At 41.5% G+C, this 24,338-nt stretch overlaps 1 protein-coding gene across 5 annotated transcripts in view; it reads right to left on the bottom strand.

Moving 5' to 3' along the window:
- Window positions 1–23,655, bottom strand: part of TRIM37 (tripartite motif containing 37) — a 29,171-nt gene extending 5,516 nt beyond the window's left edge. For 3 of the 5 annotated variants that reach the window (XR_008972936.1, XM_057415618.1, XM_057415628.1), the window contains exons 1-20: window positions 23,524–23,559; window positions 21,779–21,880; window positions 20,463–20,503; window positions 19,462–19,578; window positions 18,293–18,380; window positions 17,347–17,469; window positions 16,148–16,271; window positions 14,417–14,484; window positions 12,752–12,876; window positions 11,380–11,430; window positions 10,870–10,951; window positions 9,303–9,379; window positions 8,453–8,632; window positions 7,635–7,749; window positions 7,195–7,407; window positions 6,702–6,838; window positions 5,919–6,016; window positions 4,697–4,897; window positions 2,336–2,647; window positions 509–637 (exon numbers count right to left, since the gene is read on the bottom strand). Coding sequence is in view for 4 of the 5 variants with exons in the window: in XM_057415618.1 (XP_057271601.1) it covers window positions 509–637; window positions 2,336–2,647; window positions 4,697–4,897; window positions 5,919–6,016; window positions 6,702–6,838; window positions 7,195–7,407; window positions 7,635–7,749; window positions 8,453–8,632; window positions 9,303–9,379; window positions 10,870–10,951; window positions 11,380–11,430; window positions 12,752–12,876; window positions 14,417–14,484; window positions 16,148–16,271; window positions 17,347–17,469; window positions 18,293–18,380; window positions 19,462–19,578; window positions 20,463–20,503; window positions 21,779–21,880; window positions 23,524–23,544 (2,404 nt within the window). In the remaining variant the exon portion in view is untranslated. Of the gene's footprint in view, window positions 1–508; window positions 638–2,335; window positions 2,648–4,696; window positions 4,898–5,918; window positions 6,017–6,701; window positions 6,839–7,194; window positions 7,408–7,634; window positions 7,750–8,452; window positions 8,633–9,302; window positions 9,380–10,869; window positions 10,952–11,379; window positions 11,431–12,751; window positions 12,877–14,416; window positions 14,485–16,147; window positions 16,272–17,346; window positions 17,470–18,292; window positions 18,381–19,461; window positions 19,579–20,462; window positions 20,504–21,778; window positions 21,881–23,523 lie in introns of all 5 variants that reach the window. The other 2 variants (XM_057415602.1, XM_057415609.1) reach the window with 2 other exon arrangements.
- Between the last annotated feature and the right edge of the window lie 683 nt (window positions 23,656–24,338).

Genomic DNA, 24,338 nt, shown 5'->3' with positions numbered 1-24,338 from the left:
CGAGTCTCAGGGAAACATCATAGAATGATAGAATAGTTAGGGTTGGAAAGGACCTTAAGATCATCTAGTTCCAACCCCCCTGCCGTGGGCAGGGACACCTCACACTAAACCATCTCACCCAAGGCCTCGTCCAACCTGGCCTTGAACACCGCCAGGGATGGAGCATTCACAACCTCCCTGGGCAACCCATTCCAGTGCCTCACCACCCTAACAGGAAAGAATTTCCTCCTTATATCCAATCTAAACTTCCCCTGTTTAAGTTTTAACCCGTTACCCCTTGTCCTATATCACTGCAGTCCCTAATGAAGAGTCCCTCCCCAGCATCCCTATAGGCCCCCTTCAGATACTGGAAGACTGCTATGAGGTCTCCAAGCAGCCTTCTCTTCTCCAGGCTGAAAAGCCCCAACTTTCTCAGCCTGTCTTCATCAGCTACCAAGTAAGACTTCTTGAAAAGCTTTTGTACGCGAGATGCTGAGATGCCCCCCATCTCACAAAGAAAGATGTTTACCTTCAGAAGTTTGAGTGTCTCCCTTTAAGCGAAGATTGCTGTCCACACAGTCCATAGCTCTCCGTAAAGACAGGCTGCCTGCTGCTCCAGAGCGAACAGTTTTGGGCGAGTTACTTTTCTTACTTGCAGCTGCAAAAATATTTTAAGATGTGACAAGTGTTCAGTCAGAGTGCTGCAGCACTCTGCCTTTGTGCTTAAGTCAAGTTAAGCTTCATTTTAGTCTCTATGCTCATTAACTCCCAGTCCTGCACAAAACTCATTCCTCATCCTTCCTGTCAAAGACGTGAGCTACAGGGAAGCCTGGCTAGCTACAGATGTGGCCAAGACTATACAAAATAATGTTCACTTGCCTTACACCAAGATGCCCTTAAGAAAGCCACTATCCAGATTCCTTCAGCCATCATGATGAGAGTGTAAAGGATTAAGAGGAGCCCAAACCATCCCTTCAGCTCTTAAATTCAAAGTAGAGTGTAAAAAAGGACCTCGAAAGCAAGAGTGAGAGACAGGTTATGGGACTCTCAGAGTTTACCACTTCCCAAATGAACCATTCTTGGAGCACATGATACTGTGGATTCTGCCACAGAAACTCCTCCAGGTAGAGGAACAGAGCAACGCTAACTGGAACAGCAAATCCAAGTTCTGCAGTCACCCCTTGGAGGTGGGGGATCCAGGCTTCAAAACCAGAAGATTGCTCCTGTTTTACGGAACACCACAAGCCTAATCCTCTCCTCCTACCCGGTGCCTTAATAAATTTTGAGGAATGAGGCATTTGCTAAAGAAAGAGCTGGCATTAAAACCACACAACAAACAAAAGCTAGCACTTCCACTGAAGTGAGCTGAGCCTTCCACATCTTATTGATGGCAGAGTTCAGGGCTCCAACTTTAACTTTCTCTTTCAGAGAATAAATTCTCTGCTCTGTGGGACTGATGAAATACAGAATAGATATTTGCTGGAGCTGCAAAAGCGGTTTTGCAGGTCAATACTAAAAGGGATGGAGGGAAATAGAAATGTTCTACCAGTTCTTTAGTCTGCTCATGTGTATAATATATTTCTTACTCATCTTGGGTCCAGAATAATTCAAGTAATAACTTGAATCAAAACTCAGAAGGCTGCAAAATCATCTCCCCCAGGCAACAGGAAAGTTGAGAGAGAATTAACAACTAGTGCTTTTATTCAGGATCATAAGCAGCAGAGTACTTGCATAGTCTTCATGCTGGCATCCAAAAGATTCCACATTGGCTTACCAGCTCTGCCACCAAGACCCAGTGACAGGACCTGAACAGACAGGGCTCTCTCTGAAAGAGGTCACCTGTCAAAAGGCAAAGCCTCTCCCAGGGGAGCCTCGGCAAGATTTCAAGTTATTAAAGTATAACAAATCTGGAATGTTTTAACTTTACTCACTGGCAAGCATCCGGAAACATCCTCAAGTTCATAGATGGGCCAGACACAGAGCAGGAGTCAACAGGAAATGACCTTCAGGTAGGATCAATTCAATACTGGACTAAACTTCAGAACTCTGAAGTTTACTAAGAAGTTTACTCTCACTGCATTAGGTGTGTTACTGGCTGTGAAGCGAAAGTTTTGGTGCTTTTACCAAGAAAGGCTGAAGCCAGCTTCAGTAACATTTACTGGAATGTTCACTAAAAATGTTTAGTAAAATTACATTACTAACATTTACTGAAAGTAAGGCAGTGCAGGTTTTAGGTTTCTGTATTCTTATAGCTGAACTTGAGCATGGCTAACTGTAAGAAGTCTATTTCGGGTGCTTGGATATATAAAACCACCTATACAACCAACATTGTAAGGGTGACATTTAATGCACTTACAATTCCTTATGTAACAACTGGTAACTGAAGACTTTGTTAGTAGCTCCATTCCTATTTCTTGCAGCTTGCTGCAGCTTTCTGTTCCACAGGCAGCTAAAGCACCCTGCTCAATGGAGAAGAAAGTGGGCTGCCCATCACATGAGCCAGGGTTGCTGCTTCTCACTTCTGACAGCTGGTTTTTCACATCAGACATTTTGCTACGAACTTCAGCCATCTGCGTTTTGAGCCTTTTCAGCATCTTCAAGTCAGGGGGCACGCGCCACATCGCCTGGTGTCTCCGCTGGTCTCGATCTTTTAGAGAATAGGATGATGCTTTACCAAAGGAAAGTTAACACAACAGGTAAGTAACGCTGTCAAATAAACACAGACATCTATTTTTAGCAGCTGTAAGAATTCTACCTTTTGCCCTGCTATGAAAATGAGGGACAGACATTCTTGCACCATATTTAGGTTGCATGCACTGCACAACTACCAGGTCAGGTTTCCATTCCCTGCCCGTCATAGAAGACTCCAGAACATGCTCGCTGGAAGAAGCAAGGCTTCCAATACTAATGCATGAATTTTGATGACAACTGAGCTGCTCCTCTATGTTGCCAGACCAGCTTCAGTTCACAAGCCTGGATGCCAGTCAAATTTGTTACACATTTCTGTAACATTTGCTGAGTGCCTGTCCAAGATTCTCATACCACCAACACAACACCCCATTAACACAGAGAAATCACAGAAATCTGCAACTGGGGAAGGAATCCCCTTAAGTACCTAACACCAGAAGATCAGGTTGAGCAGCTAATACCCAAGTAAGCCTGTGTGCTGCTCAGCCAGAATTAGATCACATTTGATGTTTATTTGAACCATTATGAATTCTGTGTTTCACTGCAAATTCAGCTGTTCAAAACCATAAAGCCAAGCGGCTCTTGGAAACCTTCACCTTAGGAGGTGAAGTCTGGCAAAATCCAAATGTAGTAGCAGCTTTCTCTTAGTTGACTGACCTGAATAAGCTCTGGGAACAGTCACATCTTAAGGGAACCTCAGCAAACCCAACAATTTCAGCACTGCAGCGAGTAGCTAAAGATGACAAGGAAGCCACTTAATACAACAGACCTTAATCTTGCTCAAGCAGGACAGCACCAAATGCAACGCCTGCGCCTAAGGTCCTTTTGTCTCAGCCTTTTTCCAGCCAGAACAGAACTGAGGCTTACAGTTCATGTGCTGCCTCCCCTTTTTGTACTCACAGAAGGGACTTCCATGTTTAGAAGCATGGATTACATTCAGCTGAAAACTCATCTGTTTACATGGCAACATTTTAAAAGCTAATCACAAAGGAACAAATAATTTGAGCCAGCTTTTAGATTCACTATCAGCAATGTCATTGCTGCAGCCAAAGCAAGAGTTTGGAGCAAATGGACCATTATTATTTCTCTTCTATTCTATTAAGTCACCAAACGGTTGTTTCAGAATAACCTGAAATAAGATGTTGTGGTAGTGGGCCAGCTACCTTCAAGTAAGTGTTAATCATGATATATGTATCACTGAGGTTTGATCTGATTTTAATTCTTCACTAGTAAGAGAAACAAGCAGCCTTCAGCAACAGCCAGGGGTGCTGGAATTGAGAGCTAACTGCTTTTGCTGCACATGAAGTTAATCGCTTTTTTTGGTTGAAGGGTCTTAACTGTACCACAGACTCTCTTCCAAGTCTTCAATTATTTAAACACCATCACTGTTTTTGGCTCCCAATATTCTGATCCATGTTTCTTCCATATGGGCTTTTCCAGCTTCATTACCACACATTTTTCCTAGTTTGGGTCTAAATGCCTTTTTCATGCAAAAGCAAATTCCAGGATTTACTTCTTATCAGTATAAATTGTGCTCTTGGTACTCTCAGCCACCAAGCGCACAAACTGTGTAAGGTGAGAGGTGCAACTACTTCCGCAGCTGACAACCACTTTGTGCTGTTTTGTCTCTCAGCGCTAACCCCTTCTAGAAAAGGACATTTCATTCATCTCCCACATTTGCAGTCAAAGAAGCTGTATGAACTGCACCTCTACAAGGTTGTTAAACAAAACAGCCAAGGGTTCAGTCACATTCCTCAAGGAAAGATGAGAAGGCCTTTCCCGATACACACTTCTGTTTCCAGTTGAGTCACCCTGTGTTCTCAAGCTGAGGTCAACCATTAAGGAAAAGAACATGTGAGGAGGCAGCAGGATGCAGCATGAAGATATGGAAGTGTAGCTTTCCATGAAAAGGGCTGCCTGTCATCCTTTTTTACTCTCTCCTCAAATCTGCTTCTAACTTTGGGACTGCATTCCCAGAGACACTTCCAGGTTGGAATTAAATCAGAATGTATGTCAGACGTACAGTTACCTCTATTCTGCAGAAGAGAGGGAGGTGGACGTGGCTGAAGGCCCCAGAGGTTTTCCATTCCATTTCTATCTTTCAGATCCAGCAAGTGGATTAAAATTAAGGGATCTATATCTAGTAAACTGCTACTGGCTGTTGAGCCTAGGGCACTTCCTCCCCGCCTTGAAGGTCTTCCACTTGCACTGATGTAGCTGTGGCTAGTACCTAAGGAAAAGTTACAGAGAAAGAGTGTGTATACACAGGACACAGGTGACACATTAGCTCCTGTACACTTCATACCTTTTATATAACTCTTAATAAATAGACTGGTAAGCAAATCAATCAAAGAGCATTTATTCTGCTGACAGTACTTGCACTCAGACTTGAAAACAGCACAAGCAGGTAAATGCAAGAAGCTCAAGTGAAGAGACTGTGCCAGCTTTCACAAATGCTGTTAAAAATTACTTTCTAAAACCTCCTAAATGAATGCTGTTTCTACAGCCACTGTGCTCCTGCTCTAACAGCCAGCTTTCAGAAGGTAATAGGTATGTCCCTCAGCTTTCTGGCTCACAAGAAATCTTCAAGTAGCTTTGAAACAGCAGCTAAAAGCAGGACAGTTAAGGAACTGTGTCTTTCAAACACTCCCACAGCAGCACAAACATTACTGCCAGTGAACACCACATCCAATATCTTTGCCATAAACAAACACACTCCATATACATATATTTCTTTCAGAATCTTATCAACCTATGGCTAATTCGGGCTATAATCATCTCTAGGCTTCAAGTAATCTTAGAGCACCTTTTCATTATTGCACTTAAAATGTATTTCTGTTTGACTTCTAAGGATTCTCCACTGAATTCCCTCCACATCCTTCAGGTTTTACAGTGCACTAAAACCCAAGTGAACATGTCACACATTCAGAGGCCACAGAGGCATCAGTACAAACTGTTCATCAGGCTACTTTTGATCAGAATGGAAGGGGTTTCAAGAGGCAGAAAAACCTCCCTCTAAACTTATGCATAATTTCTTTAAACAAGCACGTTCAGAAGATTTCTCCCCCTTTCTCTATTGAACCAATGAAACATTTCTGCTACACTGCAATAATCAGTATGAACCACATGATGCAGCATTTCCAAAAATAGAAATGCCTGCAGAACACGCAGCTTGGCGTCACTTCCAAGAACAGAAGAGGAATCCAGCAGCATTTTGCATATATGGGAATTCTGAAGGCTGTTTTTCATACCTGATGCTCCAGGACTAGCAGAAGCTGCTGCATCCTCCATGAGATCACCTTCTTCCAACTCCATATTACTGCTATATTCCACATCATTTTCTCCAGACCTTAGGAAATGATTGGGTGGAAAAAAAGATATGTAATTATTCACTTTTTTCAGCTCTTCTTAGTCATTATGGCACATACCTTGAAAACATTAAACACAGTAAATAGTATTTTCTGCATCCCAAGCTACATAAACTGAACAAATAAAAATAAAGGGTGACTGACTTGCTATCCAAAAGTCCAAAAGTGCCGTACATATCTAAACTGTAAAATAAGATCCTGCAAGCTTCTATATTTGTACATGTTACAACACATTCATGTGTTTTAATGAAGATTTTAGGATCTGACACAATCTCAGTTAAGAACCTTAAATTCTCTAGTTTAACTGCCCTCATTATCACTCTCCTACTACTACAACACTTCCTAATACCAAACCTCTCTTTCGTTACAGTGAAGAAACAGATTCCTTAATAGTGTTTTGGGAAAGAACCTTCACAGACTATCACTTGTCAGACAGAACACAACGCTAAACAAAAACTTAAGAGATCAGAAAGATGGTAACAAACTGACCAAAAATTCCAATGTTTAATGTTAACCCAACCAGCTTATGTTGTTTGCAGATTAGGAAACAGCCTTTACATCACACTCGAGCCTACCCACACCCTTTGCTACAGCAAATCCATCAGCTTCCATTGGAATTAGGAATAACCTGTCAGGTGGTGATTTGAAAGGCTTTAGGTTACTTACATAGTCTCTTCATCAATATCATTTTCTTCAGTGTTACTAGTTGCTGTTGAACTAGCTGAAGAGCTGCTGCCATCAAGGTGGTTTACCTCATCTTCTCCAGCAAGATCTATATCCAAGTCACCATCAGAGAGCTCAAGCTACCAGAAAAACAGAACAAACCAAAAGCTACTAAGAGGAACCCTCTCCCCAGAGCATCACACAGGAATTAGGAGGGTCTCAAAGCACAGTAAAAGCTGGTAAAACCCAGGGAAGCTGGATTTTTTAGCTGCAAAACTGAAACTTGGAAACTTTTTTGTGGTGGGATCAATTAGATCTGCTTTGGAATCTCTCTCGTGTCATCTCTCGCTGCTAGCTGTTGAACGTGTTGTCTCCTAACTCCACACAGAGGATAATAAATCTAATTCACAATTCATAAGTTCACCTATGTCTCTACTGCTACCCTATCACACAAAGCTACACACAAACAAAGAGGCAGGAAAAAGACAACTCTTACATTAAAGTCTTCATGCTGGATCTTCTCTTCCTCCTCTTCCTTGCTATCACGCACTAATCCTGGAGCAGCAACATTCTCAAGCAGTGCTTCAGTGCTTTGCCCAGATTTCTTTGATCTCGATTCTGGACCATCATCATTCTGGGGACTCAGATGAGTGTCTGGAGGTGAAATGCCTCGTGATTTCTGGGTCCGGGAAAGTTCAATTGCAAGCCTCTGAAATATTAGAAAGATACACATTAGAAGGATATACAGAGAAGGCAACAATGGAGCATCAAATCAAGTAAGTTTGTTGACTTGCATATATATTATTTTAATAACACCCAATATCAAACTACCAATAGCAACTCAAACACAACTGTCAAATGTTAACACTGAAACCTAAACCAGGTAATTACTCGTAAGTAAAAGGTGATTTTTACAGTAGTATATATGCCACTTACTTCTTTAAGGTTATTTATTTGTTGGATATAACTTGTCTGAGCAGCTTCTAACTGAGCAATGTACCAGTGTTGATCTCGGCACTTTTGGAAGAAGGTTGGCGAGCGCACCTGAAACCTTCAAAGGAACATTTGAAAAGGGGTTTTTAACATTTTTTTTCTTTGTTTTGGTTTGGTTTTTGTGCCCCCCACAAAATCCTAAAAGCCCTACATTAAAATATTACCCAACCTGAAATCCAGTGATAAAATAAACTTAACAATGCCATATTCAGTATCCTGAGCACACTGAATGGCAACAGGAAGTATTCTGAAGGGCAGTTATACAAGAGGTTTTTATCTTCACAAACCAACACTAACAACATTAACACTACAAAGCATTTAGCAGGAGCAAGAGTAGAACTGTACTTAGAAGTAGACGGATAAAGTTTCTGTATTTTGTCTTAACACTGCAACTCCCATTGACAGCATTAGTTCAGACATCCTTTATTCCCAAAGTTCTCCTATGATCACTACAACTGTTTCTGAAAAGGGGAGAAAACAGCCTTTGCCTTTAAATCAATTAGCTACAGACCCCTAACCCAGGCTTCTTACTGCCAAGCATAGCTACTTCTCAAAGAATCTTTCTTTGAGAAGAAGATACAGTTTCCACAACTCCCTTCAGCACATTCTCTTTAAAGCTTATGAAACTCAAATCCCATTTATGGCAAAACATGTCACAATTATTTTAAATTCAATTACTTAATTATTTCCTATTTCAGCTGCAGGTGTGATACTTTGTGAAATGATAGCAGCAAAGAATCCGGCCAAGTTGCCTTCCTTACCTTAGGATCACAGTGTCATTTTGCCTGTTTAAATAGCCTTCATTGGCTAGCAAGTCCAAACGAAAGAATCTGTTGTAACCCCAGCATTCTCCAACTTCAAAATCAGAGGCAAACTCTCGAATTATGTTTTTGGTGGGATCGTTGGTGGACTGGTGAACCATTTCTACACGGTACTCATACCTACACAGGAGAAAAAAATCACAGTTATTAATACCAAAATAAAGACACTGGAACTGCTGGATGTATCAAGTTTAACAGAAGCATGCTTTCTGGAAGAGTCACAGGCCCAGCTGAAGAAGTGGTTTGGTCTGGCAATTTTACTCAACACTTATATAAACAGTACAGCAGGGGATAAATGTAGTAATAGTGAGAATGGTAAACCAACTTTAGGGTTGAATACTAGGGGACAGATGCTCTTCTCTGTTGTTTTGACAGCTAGCTTTTTATCTTGAGAAAGCCACCACATACCAGCTTTCAGGCCCAGGGAGGTTGTGAATGCTCCATCCCTAGCAGTGTTCAAGACCAGGTTGGACGAGGCCTTGGGTGATACGATTTAGCGTAAGGTGTCCCTGCCCAAGGCAGGGGGGTTGGAACTAGATGATCTTAAGGTCCTTTCCAACCCTAACTATTCTATGATTCTATGATTATCTTTGGGCACGATTCAAAGCTTCTGGACAACAGAAGCCCTGCTGTTCTTTTCAAGAGGACTCTGCATCAGTCCCCAGCAACACTACAGAACTTCAGATCATTCTTTGCAAACCTCTCCAGATGCTCTGCCAACTAAAAAAAAAAAAAAAAAACCTAAAGAAAAAGAAATCAAACCAGCTGCTCTTACTAGAGGTTTACTTACTTGGATGTCTCTGGCAATCCAGCAGACAGCTCCAAGAACACAGACAGGTAGTAGCCCCTTACCACACCATTTCCATCCTTGAAATAAATCGAGAGATAAATTGATTAAAATATAAAAGCAAAAACCAGAAAAGCAAAACACCTTGACATACCCTTGAAGGTGAGAAAGCAGCTTCAGTCAATAGAGAATTTGCAACAGCACTTTACTTTGTATGATACAGTTTTGATTTTAACCTTCTGTGACCTGGAAGTCTTACTGTAACTTGAATCAACAAGGTGTTTGCATCTTAGATATAAATCTCAAAACAGAGCTTTCATTACTCTATTAACACTTTAAGGGTTCAAGTAAGTGGAAGACTGAACAGACAATTTATGTAACAAATAGAAAAAGCAGAAAAAAGCTCATAAAATGTACTTAGCAATTTATTATATTCCAGTTCTTCTCAAATTCTCCACATTAAACCAGCTCAGGTTAAACATTAGTTCTGAAATATTTACTATACAGCTGCATTTCAAATTGGTATTTGAAATAAGGATAATTTCTTTACAAAAAACATGCAATGCGAAAGTTAGGTCAGTTAACTGAGAAACAATATTAGAATCAAGTAGAAAACAAGAAAAAACTTGGCAAAACTTCCATCACACTCACCTTCATCAAGGATGAAGAATGGCTCAACTTGAATCCTCTAGGTTGAAGAAACATTTTAACTTACCATTTAAAAAATAAATTTTAATGCCTTCTGACAGCACACTTATGTAGTCAATCCTGAATTTACAATACTCTGAAAACTTACACAGGGGTCCACCTCTGCACCCCAGAAATACAAATCCTGTGCAAACATGGGCTTAACAGATTAATCCAGTTTTCTGAAGATGCCGTGTCAACCACTAACAAACAAAACCTGCACTCCACCACTAAACAATGTATTTCTCCAAACACAGCTGCAGGAGCAGCCAGAGCTTCCTTGAAGCACTGACCAGGCTATTGGACTGCAAAAAGATTGCACTTTGCGGGTTAACATTCCAACACTGACAAAGATACTGCTTCAGAAATCTGACTATTCAGCTCACTGGAAGGACATTAGTACAATACACGTTTTAGCATACATTCAAAACATCTGAGAACTGGATGCGCAGTAAAACAGATTCACCTTTGACTACTACCTCGTCCTCTTCCCAACTGCCCAAATAAGTACTATTCATAAACATAAATATTTTAAGTTATTCTATACTTCAGTTCTGCAAGGAACATCTATAAAAACCACTCAGACAAAAATAGTAAAAATATCTATTACAGTTCCTATGGCATATTAGCAAGACCTTTTTTAATTGCTTTTAAATTTACCAGATTAACTACATTGTGAACGTTCATGCTGCATATCTGGAAGCAGAGCAGGAATACTCCAATGGTTTGTGATCAACTCTACAACCTTATTACGTTGTTTTCATACAGCTTTTTATACACAACATGGGAAGACACTAACTGATGTTTCTTCACAAGAGAAGCACACGAATGCTGCTGAAGTGTTTTGGGTGGGATAACAACTCTAGTTGAAAACATAACTCACTGGATAAACTTTTAATCTCCAGCAAAGTCCTGACACTTGCAGAGGTGGACTGTACACAGGATCTGCTCGCTGGCGCAATGTACTATTGAGAAAGGAGAAAAAACATTTGCTATTGGGACGAAGCAAAACCCTCCATAAAACAGTAAACTGCACTCACACATTTACACACTAGAACCATCCTTCTTGCTCCACAGAGCATGTAGCAGCACAAGGCCCATGCAGAATGTTAAGTGTCCATACAAATATATGTGTTACTTATATAATTATCCAATTTTTTTTAAAAAGGGAAAAAATTGCCTTTGCTATGGAAAACCGTTTTAGCTAACAGTTTAGCTAGAGGTAATTGTTCACCTAGTAACTGACATTTTTGATTGAATTACTTCCTATAGCTTAGCTAATATCTGACAGTTTTCTGCAGAGGCAATTCTGTGTTCTGAAGACTACTACTCATGTACAGAAGGAACAGAAAAAGCTTCTCAATATTCACAGTAATTTAAAATATGTTCTTACCTGAAGTTTTCCAAGACAAATGTAGTTGAGTCATAGGCTGGAACCAATTCACTAAGGGGGCGGAGAGATGTAAATATATATTAAAAATCACAAGTTTTGGAATCTTCAGAAGCATTTAAGATGAATTAGGTCACCAGAGCCACTGAAACTCACTAGGACTACATAATAGGTTATTTCAGCACTTCTGAAAATTCCATTTATAAGCCTTCTCTCCACTACCTCTCCATGTGATAGCTCACATTAAAACAAATATTTAATGTAATGAAGGGAAAAGCAACCGTAAGTATTTAAGAGGATTTGCCCTTTTATATGTGATGGCTAATAATCTTTTAATATGGTGAATTTTTAACGTAAGACCCCTTGATAGTTCTAGAAAGGATGAAACGACTGCATGGCTGAAAGCACTAGGCTCAAATGGTTTGTGTTTCCGAGCAAGAAATACCTAATTGTTCATTTTCTAATGGCAGGAAGATTTAAACTGCCCTTAGAGAGTCATTTAATTACTCTTTTCAGAAAACAAGCCACGAAAAGAGTTTGGGATTGACTTTAAAAGCAAGCTGAACCAATTTTTGCTAGAGAAAAAAAAATTATTTGAGAAATTCTTTCAAGACTTCTCCTACCTTAAATTCTTTTGAGACATTTTTCAGCCAGCTAGCCTAAACTCTCAACAGAATTCCTGAGAACCCAGCACCAGCAGCACTTTCTTTATGAAGAATTGTGCTGTGAAGTGGTTTTGGCTATATCTTGTGAATTAAGGTGTCGTGCAGAAGCACCTCATGGGAGCCTTGCAATTATATACTCACGGACCCAAGAAGAATAGGAAAAGGACAAATCGGTAAACTAAGCGTAAAAGAGAAAAGAAACTGTTGCTGCAAGCCACTGCTGTGACTCCCCAGCAGGGACTACAGACATAAAATAAGCCCTGCCAGAACAGAAAAGCCTGCTTGCGGCACAGGTTACTAACAGGAGTAATTAAGCAGTTAAGAATTTTCAGTGTATATGCCTGGACCCAAATTCAGTCAGAGATACCTGGTTTAACACAGAAACGGACAAAATCACTTTACTCCCCGGATTACCAATGCCACAGCTCATATTGTGGAGAAGGTGAGCATCAGGCAACCTCTCCACCAGCCGCCTATCATTTACTCTCTCAAATTCTCCTCTTAAAATACAGTGGCACTCTCCTATCATGGCTTTACAAAAGGCTGAGGTACATAATACGCTTACCTTCCAGATTAGGCATGTCCTCCTCCATACAGCGGTACAGCAAAATGAATATTCTCCTCTAATTTACTCTACGGATTTTTTAACAAGCAAAACAAACCTTTGCGAGATGACTTTCAAGTTTAAGCAAAGTATTTGCAGTGCTGACCTTGTGAAGTCTGGGGGGACAGGAGTGGTGACAAATGAGGCCATAGGCTTCCGATGAACCTGCTGGAACATCATCAGGATCTCCGAACTTTTGGAGATCAACTCGCTCTTACTGCACGATCGTAACTAGGGGAAAAAACAAGAAGGAAGAACATTAGTAGAAACCATAGATTTTGACCACTTCTGGTTTTAAAAAATAAATTGCATGTCTGTTACAGCTTCAGAAAGATTACCCACAGTGCAATGTAAAATGCAGCTTGGAACGTTCTGGGTTCTTTGGGGTTTTTCATTTGTTTGGGTTCTGGCAACTCCCAAGATGAAGAATTTGCCTACAACAGCCGATGGTCACGTGTTCTAAAATTTCTGTTAGGAAATTGAAATGGATATTCTAACTCTGGCTCACTCCTAGGGCCTATGCAACCCAGTCGGGATGTTCTGAATGTTTAAGGCTTCGAAACCCTACAGTGAAAGTTACAGCAACTATCACGTACTTCACTTAGGTTGAACTAATTTATATAGATGTCTGATTAATACCAAGTCACATCTATTATGGTGTTTGGGCAATAAAAACCAGATTGATCTGGAAATGACACTTAATCAGACATTAGGATAATCTGCCAAATGCATCACAACACAGCAATAAAAGCGCCTGTGATATTAATACATTAAGACTAATATGTACATTTTTTAAAGTCACATTGTTGCTATGAGCTCTTCAAATAATGAGCTCTTCAAATAATTCTATCACTTGTAACCTTATCTAGGTGTTCCTGCTCCGGCAGGGGGATTGGACTAGATGATCTTTTGAGGTCCCTTCCAATCTCTAGCATACTGTGATACTGTGATACTTTCACAAAAAAGACCATGAAGTTCAAAGCCCCTCTTGACATAGATGATGACTTTAAATAAGCAGTGGAGACCTACACAGTTGCCACATGTTTGCATGTTCTCACTTTTTTTTTTTCAGTTAACATGCTTTTCCTCCTATTTGCAGGGAGGAGAGGTCACGTTTCACTAACACTGATTTATTAATATTTTAATGGGGCTTTATTCTGAAAAGGAGAAGCTGACCTGTAGAGCTGCATACTCACTGCTGTTCGGGATTTAAAACATCCTCATTTGGGATGCAGTATATGCAACTTCACAGAGAGCTCTCAACAAACAGACAAAAAATATATATATTATGTATATAAATAAATAAATACATAAAATATCTTCTTGGAAAGACAGGTGGACAGAAATAAACAGCTAGAACCAGTTCCATTTTCCTCAAAAGCAGAGAAACAAAACACTTTTGTTTATTCTCAATTTATAGCCACCACTATTCATACGCACTTGACAGCGGCAGAACTAACAGAATCTAACAGACTAAAAGACCCACACCACCTAAATGCTTCAAGTTCAAACTACGACAGAAAGGATTTGCAATGTTACATTGACCAAACGTGCAACTGTGTAGTTTTCTAGGATACTGCTATTAATCCCTGTACTAGTTTTTCAAGCAACTTTTTAAAGAAGAAATTGCGTGACCTAAGATGACTTAAATGAAAAGATACCCTCAAAAAATATGCATCAATTGACAGTTTAAAAACAAATTAAGTAAGGAAGGCTGACTGAGGAGGGAGGGATCTGTGTAACACAATATTTCAGCTCTTTTCATAAGCACCTGATGTTCTACTTCTTGAAGCAGGGATTCCAGAAGTTCAGTTTCTTGAGTAAGTGATGTCTTTTGACCTGTTAAAAGAGAAGACAATATGTTTAAAGAAAAAAAACATAAATCACTGGATTTTAAGAAACTGAGCTTTTTCTTTTTTTCTCCTTTTTTTTTTTTTTTAACCTGGAAGCTGATCCAAAACCTACTAAGGTAAAGAATTTCTAAATAGACCAAGGTTGATTGAGAAAGCATTTTAAAAGTAAGCTTACATTTTTAATTAGAGCTGTAGTAAAGAGCTCACTTGAGGTTAAGTCAGTAAGGAATCATTCTGCGTCCCAGAAATGGGAAGTCTGTTGTTCTGGGGTGCTTTTTTGGACATAAAATAAAAAAAGACAGGTTTGACTTCACTTCCATCACACATTACACACCTGAAGAGTATGGCGGCTGTTAGAAAAAAAGTGTTACATGAACAAAATGTTAACCTGTACATACAAATTATTATTGTATTTACTACAGCTTTAAAACTGATCTTTAACCACTACACACTAACACAAACCTTGTGACTGATTACTGTATTCAACAGGGGCACAAAGTAGGTATGAATCCTGGATTTAATTTAAAGCAAATATTTTAAGGTACTGACATGTATTTGAAGACGTACTTGAAACACCGGTAGCGTCTATCTGTTATATTGTTTTAGTTTTAATAAAAATGACCTAAGAGAATAAAGACAAGCATTATCAAAGCTAAGAACATTTTCCAAGCATGAACACTGCAGGTTTTCTTTGGGTGGGTGGCAGGGAGATGGGAGGCGTGTTCGAATGTGCGTGAAGATTTTGAGCATCAGAAATACATTTTCAGCACAGGTATTTTACTGCCTTACTTTTATTTCCACGACAAGTACATAGATACAAGGTCAAGGATCTTTTCTCTGTGTACTTGAACCTACTCGTTGTGTACCTTGCAAAAGTAAGGTCATAAGTGTAACGTCTCAAGAGGGTCTAAAGAAAGATGTCACCTTTACTATGTGCTCGTGTCAATGCATTATGGAAAGGAAAGCACAGGTGGAATAACCAAGGCACAGATGCAAAATTAGCTGAGCAAAGCATGCACAGTTTTAGCCAACTGCGGAATATTCCGTCCTTCTCATTGAAAGCTGCGCTTCATTTTTAGTAGTGCACCACCCGTCTTCTCACCTCAATACCAAAGTAGAGCTAAAGTGACCAGTCCCAGCTAGCAAAAGTGTCAGGAACCAAATAAGCAGCTCTGATTCCAGATGCCACGTTCTTCATTCGCAGACAAGGCTGCCTGTATGTATGGATTGAAGTGTTGGCTCACCAGACAGCTCATACAGACTATTCATTTTTTAAAATTACATTAAAAGGAGCATGTAGATTACAAAGATGTCAAATCACAAAGACGGACATCTTGGCTAACCAAAATGATGGTATATAAATATTCTAGGTGAAAGGAACTAAGTATCTTCCAATTAGACAGAAATGTTCTCCAAGTTATTATACTGGTGTTTCCAACAGAACTAACCACATTACATCTAACAACTTAGAACTGTATCACAGTAACTACGTGATTAATTAAAAGCTTTGCTGCAGGCAGAAATCTTCTAACAGTGCTTAACGTGCTTAAACACCAGAATGTGTGTAAGGAGTCACACTTCCAGGGCAAGAAAGTTTCTTAATAGATTTACAGATAATTGATATGTTGTTCCCATGCATAAATACCTACCCATCAATGTTATAAGCTTATTCTTCAGCTGAGTGTCTAATCGGGCAATCATCATCTCCACTGCATTCCTGATTTCCCGAACTCGTTCATCCTTCGCACTACGCACTGCATCTACATTCCTCTCCTAAACCGGAGTTCAGGAAAAAACATGCACAAAATCAAAAGCTTCACACTTCTCCACATTTCACTCTTTTACACGTTGGCTCCATTCTTTCCTAAGCTTTGCCTACAGCAGTCCCCTCCAGCTCTAGTTCTCTATGAGGGGAAAAAAAAAAAAAAAAAAAGAAAATAATCCAGGTCTCACTGGAGCCCACTTATTTAGAATAAGAAAATAGGAAAATAGGAATGTGGCTTTAAATGAGGTGTATTACAGGCTGTTCCTGAAAACACCCGTTGACTCTTACGGAACACATAAGTGTGCCCTCTGGTGGGTGACCAAAGGTTAACAGTAAAGTTGAGCAACATTTTCTCACTGCATACAGATTCATCATACAGGAATTCTTTAGTACCAAAATTTATAAATACAACTGCCATTTTCTCTTCCGTAATTTGAGCAGTAAAGTTACCTTCTTGGTAACAAGAATAATTTGATAAAAATTATGCCCTTCACCCTGGAAGGTGAAAGCAACAATCCTCTATAAACATTTGGGGCTGGAACTAGATAATCTTAAGGTCCTTTCCAGCCCTAACCATTCTATGACTCTACAAATACTTACAAAGAGCCCACATGGTGATGTAACAGTCACAAAAACCCTACTGAGACTTGTTTAAAAAAAAACCAACAAACCAACTTATTTGTGCAAAGAATGCACGATAAATCCACCAGCATTCAGCAGAACACAAAAATAATCCTCCCTAGAATACAAGAAATTAATTCCTGAGATTCCCACTAAAAACTGACAAAGCTGAACATGTCAATATTTGGATATCTAACACATTTACCCCTATGGGGAAGAAAAAGGAGGTACACAAACTCCAAATCTTTAACTGGTAAGCCACTTTACAGACCTCCTGTAAGCTCAAATAATATTCTCCTAAAAAAATGAAAATGAGTTCTACCACAAGCAACAGCTTCTGAACAGGTGCTGACAACACCACGAGCCTATACAGTGGTGTAATATTTCCATGCCTCTCTTTACAGTTACCCCTTGACAATGGTGTACTACAGGAAAACACAGTATCTTGGATCGGTTTCTTACCACTTCTTGAACCAAACTGATCAATTCCATGAGTCTTCTCCTAAGCTTTACTACTTCTTCATTGACTTTTGTGACATGTTGCTCGTAGATTTCTGCCAGTGGCTTAAAAGTATGTCCTCCATGCTGTTAGAAAAAGAGGAGGAGCAGATGGAGAATAACAGAGCATCTCATTTTAACTTCAGTCCACTCTTATTAAAGTACCAAGAGGGCAAGAAAATCTCTTAGTGTACCACTCATTTTGGAAAAGTTCCAAAGCAGACTGTATGTAGGAAGTCTGTCCTTCGCTTCCCTTTGTAAGAAGTTGTGAATTTGGCTTTTACAGCGTCAAAGCTTCCTGTCAAGAGCCTCAACAGGCCCCCAAAGATAGACTGCTTCATTCACTGCGCAGTTCTCTAATCAAGTGACAACAGAAGGTTATTTATTTTTATTATTATTACCAAAACACCCTTCCCAAACAAAGGCAGCGCACTTTTAAACCACTTATATTCCGGCCGATGACAGCGGTCTCTCCTGGAAATACGCAACAGAAAGGAAAGAATTGTGCTAATAGAGCTTTGAAGATCCTCAGGATTACAGGCCAGAACGTTTAAGGAATCTAAGAGTTACCTGTGTTTTCTGAGAAAGACTTCTACCTTGGCCCATAAAGTTCCCACCACCCTCTCAAGTTCATGCAAGACATCATGAGGCTTACAACAAGGAAGGTAATTCTGACCTCATTTCAGCAAAAATTCAATTTGCTTCTCTAATTACAAACAGGAGGCATGCTTCTCAACCCAATGCTCACATTAAATTATAAATACACATACCACTACAATATTTGCATGGCAGTTCAATTGCCATTACAACAGTTTCACAACATTTCTATTTCTTCAAAATGTTGGCAAACGGAACACTCGCAGTCTCTTACTGCAGCACACCATATGCACACATGCAAGTCTCTTCTTACCATTCCTCCCCAAAGTGCACACTGGTGACAGATACACTTCTTACAGGTCCAGCAGAAAACACTAAGTTTTTCATGATGACTTTCACACCTTAAACAAAAAAAACCACACGTATTATCAGCAGAAAATAGCCATGAATTTTCTGCAAATTCAATTTAACATTTTCACTTGCTTTGCTGTCCAACACCGAGAGTAAAGATACCATCAGCGCATCAATCCCATTATTAAAGTCCTGATCGTATGCTACCTAAAGTAACCACAGAGCAATGGCTCACAAGCTACCGGGACAAATCAATCTTTGGCATTTCTCAACATTTCAGGAACAGCATCGACCAACAGATCAAGCACAGACCAGGACAGACCTCAAATACAGGCCTCTCCTTTCCTCCTCCCTTAGGATTCACAAACTTGAGGAGGAGGCAGGCACAGAACACATAATTGGTCCCTGTTCATTTATCAATGCTTCTTCTCACGCTTTTCTCCTCCAGATCTCCAGAATATATCTTAACACACATAACAGGACTGCTAATGGGATAAAACCAGGAGAAAAGCCTGCTGAGAAAGTTCTGAGAGTTGCTCCTAGGAAGAGAATATATCAGAAAACACAAGAGGCTCCAAAGACAAGGAAGGAAAGTGAACAGCAGTCACGCTGCAGATGTAGTAATAGAGGTGCTTTCTCTGAGACTTTGCATATTTTCTTTGATCTCAATCTGGATTTATCAATTACATTTTCACCCATGACTAGAAGACACCTTCTCACAACAGCTTCTCTGCTTTTAGGCGTTGAGATAACAAATGAGCACCCACAGTCTTAATGGGACTGCCAAATGAACAAGCCATTGAGCGGAAACTTTTATTTCAGCTGTACTGTCACGAAGAAGGGCTAACGGTCTGAAGGAGTATTACCACCCTTCACGTTTCCTCTAGCTCTCATTTTAACTATACTGAGCCAAACAAGAAATAGTAGTTTTCGAGGCAAAGACACTGAAGAGTTTTTCTCGTTCCATTAAGTATGACAGAAATTAACTCCAACTTTTAGTCAGACAAAGAGCATAATTCAGCTTTTAAGTCAAAGTTATCCGTTTGTTCAGCTCCTTAGAATCAGGGAAATTAAGAGCCTGCTTATATAAGCTAACTGCAACACGCTTTATGTGAAGAAAGCTCCATTTACTTGTCTTTCTCATTTTCTTCATGCTTTGTGAGATTGCAGAGTTGAAGTGTATCAAGCTGCTGTGTGACCTCTTCTGCCCAACGACAGTTTACAAGCTCTCGCAGCTGCAGCGGGGCTCTGCAAGAAGCATGACTAGAGTTAGAGCAAGAACTCAGCTCCAGGAGATACAAGAGAAGCATCATTGACTTAATTCAGTTCAGTGACTCTACACTATGGGAAAAATTCATGGGCAAAAAAGTAGAAGCTCTACTACTTATTTCAGGGAAAAAAAAACCATCCAAAAAGCAAAGCAACGTTTGAAGTCAACATGGGGAACCCAAGAACTATTTCCAGATTTCTTGATAGACTCCTGGATAATGCTGGGCAAATCATTTTGTTTCTCAGTGCTTCTTCACTTTAGTGCTACAGATCAAATACTTGAAAAGCTCAGTATTTAAGAAGTTCCATGGAAATGCTTGATTAACTGGGTTTAAGGACCTCCCTTTCCTTAGGCGAAAAGAATATGTGCTGCCTTCCAATTTTTGGTCTATCAAAAGCTAGTATCGCTAAGTGCCCAGAAGTGCTAACGGAGGCCACGGCTTGCATTAAAAAAACCCAAACCAAACAAACACCACACTGTAGCTAAAAAATAAAAAAAAAAAAAATTTCAGTCTGAAAATTGAAGTTTCTGGTCTCTGACTCTTGCAAGAATAAGGAGTTCTGAGGGGAACACCATCTAGTTACTCTTATTACACCAACTGCACACCCTGAAAACAGCAGCGTGATGAGAAGAATAAAGATCTTGCTTAGCTGGTCGCAAAACTAGAACATATTTTACAGTAAGCATTATACCAGACTAAATATTTACAGTAACAGCAGAGTCCTTAAAAAAAAAGATAAAAATAAAAACAAATCAAGCTTACAAATTTAGTGCAACCTGCACTGAAAAAAAAGAGATTGATCACAACAGGACAGTACACCCAATTCCTGGTAATTTCTTTCTGATACTAAAAATACCTTACCTACAATGAGGGCACTGAGCTCTTTGTTCCGTCAGCCAACGCTATGAAGGAAAAAGGAAAAACATTTTTAAAGAGACTGCAAAAAAAGAACTGCAAGCAAATACATTCTAGCACTACCTGGGCGGATTCTAAGATTTACAGTTTAGCTGTTCCACCACTTAGTCACAAAGCAACCACTTTTCTTTAGATGTCAAAGGCACCCCAGTAAAAAATATACAGAGGATTCTGAGGTACCAAATATTCCATTAGAAACCACACATGTGGGGCAGACTCCCATAGTCACAGACTGAAGAGCGTGTTTCAACAAAAGAAAGGAAAAGATACAAGCCTAAATTTCAGTCTAAATTATACTCTTCAACATAACTTCTTCTTCCTCTTGGGCTATCTATACACATATTAGATACCGGTGGATCAAGGATCATCAAATCCACAAGGACCCTTCGAATCCTTCTCTTCCAGAAAACTCCAAAGACAAGTAGCTGAGGAAGGAACTTCACCTGCCCACTACAACTTACAAGTGTAAAAGCACAGCAGTTAATGGGCTTGTATCTGTCTGCTCACTTACTACATTTAAAGACTCTCATGAATAATCTCTCACCACCCAGCAACAATGTGCTACCATTCTTAATGTGTAACATGAAGCCTTCACCTATAGTTCTTGTCAGAGCTTTCAAAGCAAACGATTGCCTGTTCCAGTTTCTGGAAATAATACCAGAGGACTGAAAACCTCAGCTGAGCCCTCTCCCACAGCACCTACAGCTTCCAGACTTGGAACTAAAGTGTTATACACTGGAAACCAGGATTTCATCAAAGAATTGGGATTCAGATGCTGCTTCAGCCTGATATATCAGGCTCTCTTGAGAAAGATTGAGCCTGTATCTGCTCACACTATACTAGTTGGGAAAGGATTCTAAAATATCTCCAAGGTGACCAGAGGTGGTGTTATGATCTTCCAGTGCTCCCTACTGAGATGCCAAGTCAGCATTTCATTCCTGTCCCAATTTTGTGTCTTCCAAACAGGCACCACTGACTCCCAAAAGATGCCACAGATGGGATCATTATACCTCTGCTTCTTTAAAGCAATTATCCAGATAGTCCCTATAATTAGCACTGCTGAATGCAATGCACAGCCTGCCTCATTTTAACTCGGGGAGTTGTAAAGGATCCTGAAAGGGAAACTGAAGAGCACAGGGCAGGAAAAAGGAATCCTTGGAGCACCAGGGACACAGGCAAGAAAGAACCAAGAACGTGTTCATCAGATCACTAAGTTTTAAGTTCATACATTTGCAAGAATAAACCATAATGAGGAAACTCACCCGAATGCAACTGAAACAGCACAACTTGGAGCAATGAGGACAGAGGCGTGCATCACGCAATTTCTCCATACAAATAAAACATCGGAACACTTCAGCAATGCTCTGCAGAGGGTAGATTATCGCTACTGTTAAGCCATATACTTCAAGCATATCAGAGTTGCATTTATTTCCCAGGCAGAGTGCCAGGTTCCATACACGCAGTCCCACACTCCAAACAGCTACCAATAGCTCATCTTAGAGTCAAAACACCATGTCAAACACAGCGGCTCTCGCCGCCCACCCCCCCACCCCCCCCCACCCCCCGACTTCCTCCTACCCTACACCAGCTCTTAGCCCACATTTTGCAACACTGCTCTTCAAGGCATAGTTTCTTTCTTTGGCTCATCTTTTTTGACGTGGGCCTTTCTAGAGCCAAGATACCATTCCTGTTTGCATTCACCTGGGATTGAACAGATGCCAGAATAAACTGCTGCACCTGCAGACTCTAAGCACACGAGTTTCAATGTACTGGCACTAAACTAATTCAGAAGCATGGCAAGTGCATGTAGCTGTTATACAGAACGCTAATGAGGTGGGTTGAACTGTATGGGGCTTTTGATTTTACTTTTATAAGGCTTACCTTTTTTAAGGTCTACCATGAGCACTAGCTCCACAACGTCTACACTCTCTCACACCCCATTTAATAATTCTCCAGCAATAAAAGTGTATTTTGACAAATTATCTTTTACTATCCCTGTTTGAAGAGCGAAGCATTTTGTTCTAGCATACACCACCTCGGCTCTTTCCATTCCCAAAATGAGGAAGGTGCTTTGAAATACCAAGCTATGCTTGCTTTCCATACTGAGAAGATTTTGCACTGATAAGAAGTTTTACATTCTGTATTGTACAGGAGTAAGACCCCTTCTGGCTTCAACTACAGAACTCTGAGATTCTTCTGATGGGCTATTTATTTTCCCCAGAGTCGAAACTATAAACGAGCACAGAAGAATTTCTTGAATTTACAGACACCACAGCACCTATCTCCCACACATTAGTGTCTTCTTTAATGGCTGCAAACCATTAAAACACAGTACATGCATTTATAGGAAGTTATCACACACGGCCTTGTTAAATCCTGCCCCGGTTTGGCTCTTATTAATACGGACAACAGCAACGTGTACGAACTGCCCAGGTCGCAGACAAGCACCACTGAGGGCTGTGCCGTCACGGGTGCCAGAGTGGCTTCTATCAGCGCCAGGTGTCCGTCCAACCCCTTCATTTTCTAACCTGGACTATGTAAAACAACCGCGGGTCACTCAGAAATACCACCTCTTTACATCCCGCTTTCTTCCTACCGGCTCACCGGGCACACTGGAGCAAGACTCGGCACGATGCGCATCCCCGCCCGCGGCAGAGCTGCCATCCGTGTTCCGCCTCCGGGACCGCCCACAGCTCCCTACCGCTGGGCCCCTCGCCCCTCTCCCCTCACACAAGGGCGAGGGACAAGCCAGGGGCTCCGCGGCCGCGGCAACGTCCGCCAGCCCTTCCCCGGCCCGTGAACAGCTCAGGCCGCACGGCACGCACCACACCGAGCAGGCCCGTCCCCGCCACTCGCCGTTCCCCACGGAAGGGAAGGTGCCGCCGCGGCCGCAGCGCTCCGTCCCCATGGGCCCGGGGATGCGCACCCGAGGACACCACGCTACCGCCAAGCCGCCCTTCCCGCCTCCCTGAGGCGGCGCGAGCGCAACAGCGGCCAGACCGCTCACCTCTACGCTCTGCTCGTCCATGGCCGCGGCCCCGCCGGGGAAGAAGATCCTCGCCGACCACGCTCCTCACCACACTGCCCGGACCTGAACAGCAACGGCTGCTCAAGAGCCGCCGGGGAACGGCTGCGCCCCGTGCCCCGGTCCCGAGGAGCTCAGCTACTCCTCCCACCCCAACTGCCGCCGCACGGGCGGGACCCAACGACGCCCCGCACTGCGCACGCGCGAAGTGGAATTTCCGTGCTGCTGCCTCGCCTATGCGCTCACCGGCTGGGGGGCGCTCGTGAGCCGCTCGTAGCGGTAGCGGGGTGCCGTGAGGCTCCCGTGGGTGCTCCTCACGCTTGGCGCCCAGAGGAAACGGTTTCAAGAGCTCTGCAGAGCTCAGCCGCCTGGTGCTGGGTGTGCTGGCGGCCACCAGGTCCCAGTCCGGTTGTGGTATGCACACCACAGGGCGTGCTGAGCCCTGGGAGTGCTTGATGGGGACAAGTCTCAGGCTGGACCCACGGGTGCCCCTCTCGCCTCCCCGCCCTCAGGATGCTGAAGAGGATCCATCTGGGCCCTGGCAGTGGCACAGCGTCACTCAATGTGTAGAGCAGTGAAAAAACACCACCGCCTTTCCCTTCAAAGGGTTCTCCCATTCTGCTTTCTGCGTACGGAATTCCTTCCACAGAGGGACAGACAAGGAAGAATGGCTTTGTGAGAGCTCTGCCAAAGTCTGGACTGAGTGATGGAGAGCAGTGCCACGGAGTTGCTATGCTGCCTGGGAAAGTGTACAGCAAAATCCTCAAACCACCTCCAGCCAGCAAGTGCAACACTCG

The sequence above is a fragment of the Pezoporus wallicus genome, unplaced genomic scaffold (assembly GCF_028554395.1).
Source record: "Pezoporus wallicus isolate ANWC-B61680 ecotype Strahan unplaced genomic scaffold, APGP_CSIRO_Pwel_v1 contig_8517, whole genome shotgun sequence".
NCBI classification, from domain to species: domain Eukaryota; kingdom Metazoa; phylum Chordata; class Aves; order Psittaciformes; family Psittacidae; genus Pezoporus; species Pezoporus wallicus.
Note: the sequence above shows the minus strand (reverse complement) of the source record. Positions and strands in the feature narration are given on the sequence as shown.